This window comes from Myotis davidii, unplaced genomic scaffold (genome assembly GCF_000327345.1).
Source record: "Myotis davidii unplaced genomic scaffold, ASM32734v1 scaffold2646, whole genome shotgun sequence".
Classification (NCBI taxonomy): Eukaryota; Metazoa; Chordata; class Mammalia; order Chiroptera; family Vespertilionidae; genus Myotis; species Myotis davidii.
In genome coordinates this window covers 52198-61389 of record NW_006297405.1, presented here as the reverse complement: position 1 = coordinate 61389, position 9192 = coordinate 52198, and the positions used below count along the sequence as shown (strand labels likewise).

The window sequence follows — 9192 nt, the reverse complement described above, 5'->3', positions numbered from 1 at the left end:
CACCCCCAGCAGCCCCTTCAGGTGGCGCCCAGCCCTGGGTGGCTCCGCTGCGACACGCCCCACCCAACCTCCACCACCACTCCGCCAGGCTGGGCCTCCCACACCAGACTTACAATTCCCGCAGACTCAGCGTCTGGAAGAGCTGCCAGGACAGTGTGGTGAGCCGGTTACTCGACAGGTTTCTGCGGGAGAGACAGAAAAAGGGGGAATTAAAGGGGAACTCTGGCCCAGACGGTGCTCTGGGGGCAGGCATGGCCACTGCATGGGGGCCCGCCGGCTTGATCGTTCTCCTCCTTTGCCTCATCCTGCGATCCATCCGCCTGCCACTAGTCCAGGCCGTAGGCCAGGTTTGGAGGGGATTCTGAAGCCTTTCAAAGGGCTAGGTTTCACTAGTAAAAATTTTTCTCTTTTTAAAAAAAATTTTTTTTATTGATTTCAGAGAGGAATAGAGAGGGAGAGAGGGAGAGAAACATGAATGATGACAGAGAATCATTGATCGGCTGCCTCCTACACGCCTCCACCTGGGGATCAGGCCCACCACCCAGGTATGTGCTCTGACTGAGAATCGAACCATCAACCTCCTGGTGCCAGGACGATGCTCAGCCAACTGAGCCACGCTGGTTGGCCACACCCCCCCTCCCCCCAATTTGTAATACCTCAGAATGTGACTGCGTTTGGAGACAGGGCCTTTAAAGAGTGATTAGGTAAGATGAGGCCACGTGGGTGGGCCCTAGCCCAGTGGCCGGTGTCCTCATCAGAGGTCAGGGTGCAGATGTGTACTGAGGGGAGACCTTGTGAAGATGGCCATCTGCAAGCCACGGAGAGAGGCCTCAGAGGCAGTGAATCTGAGACACCTTGAACTTGGACTTCCGGCCTCCAGAACTGGGAGAAGTAAGTTCCTGTGGTTTAAGTGGTGGTTTTTTTTCGTGGCAGCCCCGGCACACCAATGCCCTGGGTTAAAGGTGGCAGCAGAGAGATACCAGAGAGACTCCAACTCCGTCCCAAAGGAAGTCAAATCAACAGTCACCGAGCCCTAGGAAAGTAGCTGAGAGTGTGTGGTCCCACCAGACAACCCAGGGCCAGCGTGCCAGGGCTGGGATGAGACCCACCTGTGACAGCAATGTGGGTGTGGGGAGGTGTAGCTGGTAACCGAGGTCCAGGGCTCAGCAGTGCGCCCGGCAGAGTGAGCCCTTGGTAAAAGCCAGCTTGGTTCTTATTATCATTACTAGGGGCCCGGTGCACGAAAACTCGTGCACTGGGGGTGGGGGGTGGCGTCCCTCAGCCCAGCCTGCCCCCTCTCACAGTCCAGGAGCCCTCAGGGGATTTGCTACTGATGGCTTAGGCCTCCCTGTGTGGGAGACAACCGGGCTGATCAGGGGAAGGCACCACCCCCATCACCCTGCTGCTGTTGCCAATGCTGGACGTGGCGGCTGCGAGGCCTGAGCCCCGGACCTCGCAGCTGCCTGGGCTCACGGCTGCCTGAGCCCCAGGCCTTGCAGCTGCTGTGGCTTTGTCCAGATGGACATCTGGAAGACGTCCACCCTAATTAGCATATTACCCTTCTATTAGTATAGATCATCCTCACTCTGCTAACAGAGGAGCAGCACATTGAGTCATTAAGAGAATGAACTTGGTACCAAAGTGTGGATTCAAATCCTTGCTTTGTCATCTCCTATGTGACCTTGGGAAAATCCCTTGACCTCTGTGCCTCTGATCCTCACCTGTACAGGAATAATAGTACCAACCTCACAGGGGATGAAATGAGTTTCTACTTGTAAAGTGCTCTGAATGTAGCTGGGCACACAGTATGCTCTCCAGGAATGCTCGCTGAATCAATACTGTGGGGTAACCCTGGCCGGGTGCTCCGTAGTCAACTCTCAGACTGAAGGGTCACAGGTTTGATTCCCTGTCAAGGGCACATACATGGGTTGCAGGTTCAATCCCCGGTTCCTGTTGGGGAGCATGAAGGAGGCAACCAATCGATGTGTCTGTCTCTCACATGGATGTTTCTCTCCCTCTTCCTCCTCCCTCCCATCTACTCTCTCTAAAAACCAATGGAAAAAATATCCTTGGGTTTGGATTAACAAAAAATTTTAAAAATATGGTGCTGTATACTGTGCTGTATTGTAAAATTGGCACAAACACAGAACTTGGGCAGGGTAAAGAAGGAAAGGTACTTCTGCCCAGGCTCAGGTTTGAGCTGGCTTTTAAGAGCAGATGGATTAGTGACAACACTTGCCCAGGGCTAGGGGGTGTGGAGGGTGTTACAGGCGTGGGGACAGGTGACAATCTGGAGCCTGATTTCTTGCCACTTCCGCGGCTACCACCTTGGCCCAAGCCACTATTGTCTGCAACCTGGATTAGTGCACACAGACATTGCACTAGGGCAGCGGTTCTCAGCCTGTGAGTCGCGACCCCTTTGGGGGCCGAACGACCCTTTCACAGGGGTCGCCTAAGACCATCGGAAAACATACATAATTACATATGGTTTTTTGTGATTAATCACTATGCTTTAGTTATGTTCAATTTGTAACAATGAAAAGACATCCTGCATATCAGATATTTACATGATGAATCATAACAGTAGCAACATTACAGTTATGAAGTAGCAACGAAAATAATTTCATGGTTGGGGGTCACCACAGCATGAGGAACGGTATTAAAGGGTCGCGGCATCAGGAAGGTTGAGGACCACTGAGCTAGGGCCTTATGGAATTCCCACAACACCCTGGTGTCGTAAATGCTTTCATTATCCCCATTTCACAGAGGAGGAAGCTGGGGCTCAGAGGGCCAAGGCTGATGAAAAGGCAAGAGAAGGAGGCTGAGGGAGGGAGACAAGAGACAGAGGAGTTGGAGGAGGGGAGCTGAGTGTCCGAAGAGATGAACATGTGTACAGGAATCAGCAGACGGAGGCAGGCCCGAGGCGGAATGAAACTGGTTTAAAGGAAACCTCTGGTCTCTGGTTCTCCACAACTTCACCTCTTCCGAGGGCCTAAGGCTGCCTGTGAGAGAAACAGATGTCACCTGTCACTCCGGGCAAATGCATTCACAACCCCCAGGTTCCTAGACTTCGTTTCTTGCTGAGTCTGGACATAGGGGGGGTGTTGGGAAGTAATGGTGCTGCAGCAGGCAGGGCTCCACCTTGGGGACCCGAGGAATCCCTGCAGGGGCAGACAGTGCCACATTCGCATTCTAGGACTGTCCCTCTGACGGGGGACGGAGAAAGGGGTGGACTGGAGGCAGACAGGGTGACTCAGGGCCGGGCCATCTGCGTATGTGTGGTTTGGGGACCCCTGCTGGGCCCATGGAAATGGCTGAAAGTGACAGAGGCCACCACACTGGACTGGCCATGCACAGGATGGAGGGGATGGGCAGGGAGGGCGAGGAGGGGTCTTGGCTTTGGCCTTGGGACCGTGGTAGAAGGCAAGAGGCTCTGGATAAGAACCAGGTGAAAGCAGGACGGGAATGCCCGGCTCGTTTCCTGCTGGGAGATGTGATGAACTTAGGGGGCTGGGCCCAAGACAGGTCCAGGCTGGACACGTCCATCGGCATCTGGCGAAAGCCCCTGGCCAGAAAATGAGCCGAGGGGAAGGCAGGGGGAACAGCTGCAGCATCAAAGGGGCAGAGACATACTGGACACGGAGGGACGGAGAAGGCCAGTCAGAGAAGCAAGAGGGGAGCCACGGGCACCGGAGAAGGTCGGCGAGGAGGCCTTGGCCAGCGAAGGCTCCAGGAGGGGCGGCATGGTGAAGGCGAACTTGGGGGCCAAAGGGAGAAGGAAGGGAACAACGGATATGGTGCTCTAGAGCCCCAGTTCTTTTCCGAGGACTCTCGTACCCTGGGGTCACCAGGGCAGCCAACAACGGGTGAGCAGTTCAGTTGTGGAGGTGAAGGCGAACTTGGGGGCCAAAGGGAGAAGGGAGGGGACAACGGATATGGTGCTCTAGAGCCCCAGTTATTTTCCGAGGACTCTCATACCCTGGGGTCACCAGGGCAGCCCCAACAACGGGTGGGCAGTTCAGTTGTGGGGTTTTTAAAAGCTCCCCAGGTGATCCCCATGTGCTGCCGAGGTGGAGAGCACTGTTTCAGGCAAGAAGGTCTGCCCGGCGTCTCTCCTGGACCCCGGGACAGAGTGTTGCCAGTCTCCCAACGCCGGCTCCAAAGCTGAGAACCGGCCCTGGTTGGGTAACTGAGTTGGTTAGAGAATCATCCCCATACACCAAGGTTGTGGGTTCGATCCCCGGTCAGGGCACATACGAGAACCAACCGGTGAATGCATAAATAAGTGGAACAACAAATCGATATTTCGCTCTTTTTCTCTATAAAATCAGAGCTGAGAACCAAGCCCCTCCGCTCCAGCTCCTCCTCCAACCATTTCCCAAGGATTCCAAAATCAGGACAACTGGGCCCTGACAGGAGGGAGACAGGAGACAAAGCAGCGCCAGTACGCGGCGCGGCCACAAGGGGGCAGCTGTGCGCAGGGCGAGGCCCCGGCTGCTGACCTGGGAGACTGGAGGAGGGTTCCTGTTCCACTCAGTGGGGACAGCAGACACAGTCACCTAACTGAGCGACTAGAGACAAAGGTAAGCTATGTCCCCACAGAAGTCTGGGCTAAACAAACTTGTCGGGACTACAGAAACAACAGCTAGCATTTCTTGAGCATCTAACACTGCATGCCAGGCATTGCCTCTACATTGCCTGCGTGAACTCATCACACCGCTGTAGCTCACAACAGTCCTAGGAAAAGGGCTTCTAGTATCTCCACTTTGCAAATGAGGACCCTGGGGCATCAAGAAGGTGGACAGACTGGCAAGCCACACCATGTGTGAGATGGAGTCGGGACCCAGACCTCCAGACCTCGCAGGCTCTGAGCTGGGCTCCCAGCTGCCAGCAGGCCCTGTGCTTTGCAATGCCCTCCTGGAGAGGCGTTTCCTTCATTTGCACCCAGAAAAGACTGAAGCAGCCCCCTCTAATTTCCCTTCACTCCATTGCTTTTCGACAGCCCCCTCCAGACCTTCCTCCAGTGGAGAACAGGACAAAGCAGGACTGCCCCAGAGGTGGAGCCAGAGCCTGAGGTGGGGGAAGGAGGGATGGATGAGGAGGGAGGAGGGAAAGAAGGAGAAAGTGCTGTGTTGGTTTTTCTTGGGCGGGGAGGGGGCTCAAATGCCTCTCAGGTGCAGAGCAGCTCCCACCCGCTGTGTAACCTAGGGCTCGGACAGTGAGCAGCACATATTATGCATCAGAGATCCCTGTGCCCTGCGCGCCCAGGCTGGAGACTGCCCTTCTGCAACCACATGCCACGCCCAAGCTACAGCTGATTGGCCCAGAAGCGGGCTCTGGCAGAGCCCAGCCAATCAGCCCTTTCCCTGGATCCTGACTCCTCAGGGCTGGACAGAGGTGTGAATCAGAACCCATGGGCTTGGCCCCATGTCCTGGGAAAGAGCCAGGGAAGAGAGGGTTGGTCTGGGAGGTAGCAGAGGGGAGAAGTCAGCACTGTTTGTAGCTCTAGTCCCTCCTTCAAGCTTGGCTGCCTTTAGCCCCCACAAGGCCCCGCAGTGTCAGGGTAAATCCTCTCCCGAGCTTGAGGCAGCCGGGTGGGCTTCAGGTACTTGCAGGTGAGTCCTAGCCACACTGGAAGCTCCAAGGAAGAAGGCAGGAGAGGGGCTGGGGCAAGTCAGGGGTGAGTCGGCACCGCAGGGGGGTGGGGACTGGGGGCCCTGGAGAAGAATGTTTGAGGGACTCTGACCTGTCGGGAATGCTATTCAGGGTATTCCTGCACCCCCTCCGGGAGGGCCCCAGTGCTCGGACAAGGCCCCATGGCTCCACTGTCAGACAGCAACACCCACCTGGACACCCTGCCCCCAGGCAAACACACAGAGCTCTTCACTGAGTTATGCCCAAAGCGTCTACATCCATTCATAAATTCATTCATTCATCAAATATCAAGCTGGAGACCCTGTGCTGGGTTTCCTGTTTGCTCCCTCTCCCCAGTCCATTCCCTGTCCTTCCGTGTGCTCTGAAGGCTGGGCATCACCCAGCCCTCTGGCCCAGGGCTCCCAGCTGCATGAAATGAACCGGAGCCTGGGGGAGAGGTCAGGGGGCAGCAGGAGCGGTCAGGAGTTTCTCTTTCACTCCCCACATGCGTCAGCCTCCAGAACAGCCCTGGGGGTTCTGCACTCCTGTGACCTCGTCCGGTCTCCGTCCTCACTGTCTCAGGGCTGACCTGGGCAATCAGCAGAACATGGCAGCGATGGCAGCTAGGTCATAAAGGGTACTGTGCGTCTGCCTCGCTTTCTCCTGGGCCGCCGCTCTGGGTGGAGCCCCTGCTATGCCCTGGGGACACTCAGGGGCGCCTATGGAGAGGCCCCGCGGCAAGGCACCCAGGCCTCCTGCCAACCACCACCGACGCCCCACCCTGGGGACCGGGGCCCACCTCTGTCAAGCCTCCAGATACTCAGCCTTGGCCAGTGTCTGGAGACTCTAAGCCAGGACCAGCCAGCTGAGCTGCTGGGGTGCCTGCCCCACAGAGCCTGGACAGCAGTGTCTGCGTTGTAAGCCCTAAGCCACGGGCGATTTGTTAGGCAGCAATAGCACACACCCGGGTCTGGAAGAGGCATTCTCATCTGGCTTCAGCAACAATACAGCTTCCACCGGGCCCGGCAATGACCTCCTGCTGCTGGTCTTTGGGGCCTCAATGTCCCGTTCATTTCCGCTATCCTGCCCCGCCCCCTAATAATCTCTCTTACAAGTTCCCAATGGGCAGGGTCTCCTGCTTCACGCCGGCTCCTCTTGGTGCAGACGTGACCGCGACGGGCAGAGCTGTCTCTTGCCCCTTGTGGAGTTTGTGTTCTCGTGGGGAAAGCAGACGCTACATTAACTAACCAAAAAAAGCAAGATAATTTTGGAGACCAGCGAGTGAAATGAAAAAAAGAAGCGAGGAGATGAACAGGGCGTGAGACGGGGCTGCTCCGTAGACCAGGGAGCGGCAGGCCGATCAAAGGTCTCTGAGGGGCAACCTGTGGGCCAGGCGCCGGCTGCTTCTCCATCCCACAGACCGAGCCGACGGCGCCGGGAGATGCCCCAGCCGGAGACAGGACAATGCCCTGATTTGCCTTTTTCCTGCTTCTGAGGCCATTTTTACTGCTTCCTCTGTGGGTGAGCTGAGCTCGGGGTCCCTTTGCCTTGGAGGGAGGGGTTCGGTTGTGGGGTGAAGGGAGAAGCTGCCAGGCCCCAGGAGGAAGGCCCCACCAGAGTCTGGAGGAGGGAATGTGAGACAGGCAGCAGGAGAGGTCAGGGTGGCAGCCAAGCTCCTCAGATAGGAGGGGATCTGGGCGCGGGGTGGGGTGGGGGTGTGCCGAGGGGGGCCCAGGGCTGGAGCAGAGTTGGCAGATGGAGGGGGCAGGGCCAGGGGAGGAGTCTGGTTTTATTTAAATCACAGCACAGGCTGCATGACGACTTCCATCCCTGCCACAGCGAAAGTGCTTCTTTTGGAAGCTGCTGGAAGTGGGGGATGGAAGAGAAGGAACTGAGACAAGAGACAAGCCAAGGCATGGAGTGTGCATCCCCCACCCCCACCCTTGGCCCAGGTCCTGTGGGCAGGTCTGTGTGAGCCGCCCAGTGCCCCAGCAGGAAGAGGGACAAACCCTCCCACCCAGAAGGGGCTGAGCAGCGCCTGCAGGGCATGAGCGGGCATGAGGAGGGCGGGGGGTGTAAAATGACACTCAGCTCAGGAGGAGGGCACCTGGGGTGGGGCCTGAGGCCATGCAGGGCCACCACCAGATTAGGCGGCACCTCTGTACAAACAAGAAAAAGTCCCCCTCGGTGGACAGTCTGCACCAGTGTCCACGGCTTGGGGGCGAAGAGAGGGCGGGGTCAGCACTGTCTCCTGCCACCTCTGTGCCTGCAGTCTGTGCCGGGCACAGCCGCTGCCACCGCCGCCAACGGAACAGGGGGCCCTGGCCCATCGTGGGTGGCTGCTCATCGAATCGCGGGCTTCGTGCTGCTGGAGCTCCCCATTTTCAAGGGCAGCTGAACATAGGGATTGTGAGAAATACTTGAATTTTTAAACTTTGGCAATAAATCCAGATTTAATACCCTATGGCCAAACAAAACTTGTGCTGCCGGTGCCAAGGTGCGGCCTCAGCCGTGGACGCCGGGCTTCAGGACCGCCAGGCCCTCAGGCCCACCTCTGCCCTCCTGGTGTCTGCACGTGGGGGCCTGTCCTCCTTGGGTCTGGGTATACCCACCAGCCCTTGTTGGGCACGGAGCTGCTCTGCCCAGAAAGATGCCACCTCACCCCCACCCCCGGACCCAGCTGGTTTAGACACAGCCGCCTACTGGCTTGGGGCAGTGGATGTAGCGAGCCAGGCTGATGATGAGGTCGTGGGTGATGGGGTCCACCAGGTTCCGGAAGCTGGCGTAGCGGTACAGCACGTCGTCCAGCGAGGTCGACTCCATGCCCAGGTCCTGCAAGGACGAAGGGTGCGCAGAGGTCAGGGGCGGTCCTGCCGCACCCTCAAGTCCCACCCAAACGCCCAGAGCGACCCCCTGGAGGCAGCTCAGCCTCCCACACAGCAGGGCCCCGGCAAGGGAGGACACCCCTCCCCAGAGGCTTCCTAACCTTCCAGAAGCACCTAGAGGGCGCCCCAGGGAACCAGGCAAGCCTGCAGCCTGGCCTGCCAGCTTATGGCCCTCTCCAGACAGCCCCGCTGCCACCTCTCAGGTCCCTGGGATGGGGCCGAGGCCTGTGGCCCAGATGCCCACTGCTTCTCCATCCCACAGACCTGGCAGACGGCGGCCTGGAAAGTGCCCCAGCCGGGGGACAGGCCCATGCCCTGATGTCTGTCTTTTTCTTGCTTCTGAGGCCGATTTGACGGCTTCCTCTGCAGGTGACCTGACTTGGGGTCCCTGTGCCTTGGAGGGAGGGGTGCTGAGTTGCGGGGTTAAGGGAGAAGCTGCCAGGCCCCAGGAGGAAGGCCCCACCAGGACTCCCAAAGAGAGGGTGTCACGTGGCTCCTCCTAAGGGGAGAGGAGGGAGCCCGGTGCAAAGGACACGGAGAGGGTGGGAACGGTGGCAGAGACCACAGGGACAATATGATCTCACGCGTCTGTGGAATCTAATGAACAAAATAAACTGATGAACAAAACAGATCCAGGGTCATAGCAGCACGAACAGATGTGGACCTCAGAGGG

General features: G+C 57.8%; 1 protein-coding gene across 1 annotated transcript in view; it reads right to left on the bottom strand.

Moving 5' to 3' along the window:
- Positions 1 to 8831, bottom strand: part of LOC102766573 (leucine-rich repeat-containing protein 75A-like) — a 12710-nt gene extending 3879 nt beyond the window's left edge. Inside the window, exons 1-4 of the mRNA XM_015570119.1 lie at positions 8784 to 8831; positions 8338 to 8466; positions 792 to 808; positions 114 to 182 (exon numbers count right to left, since the gene is read on the bottom strand). Coding sequence (XP_015425605.1) covers positions 114 to 182; positions 792 to 808; positions 8338 to 8466; positions 8784 to 8831 — 263 coding nt within the window. The remainder of the gene's footprint in view (positions 1 to 113; positions 183 to 791; positions 809 to 8337; positions 8467 to 8783) is intronic.
- Positions 8832 to 9192: the final 361 nt, after the last annotated feature.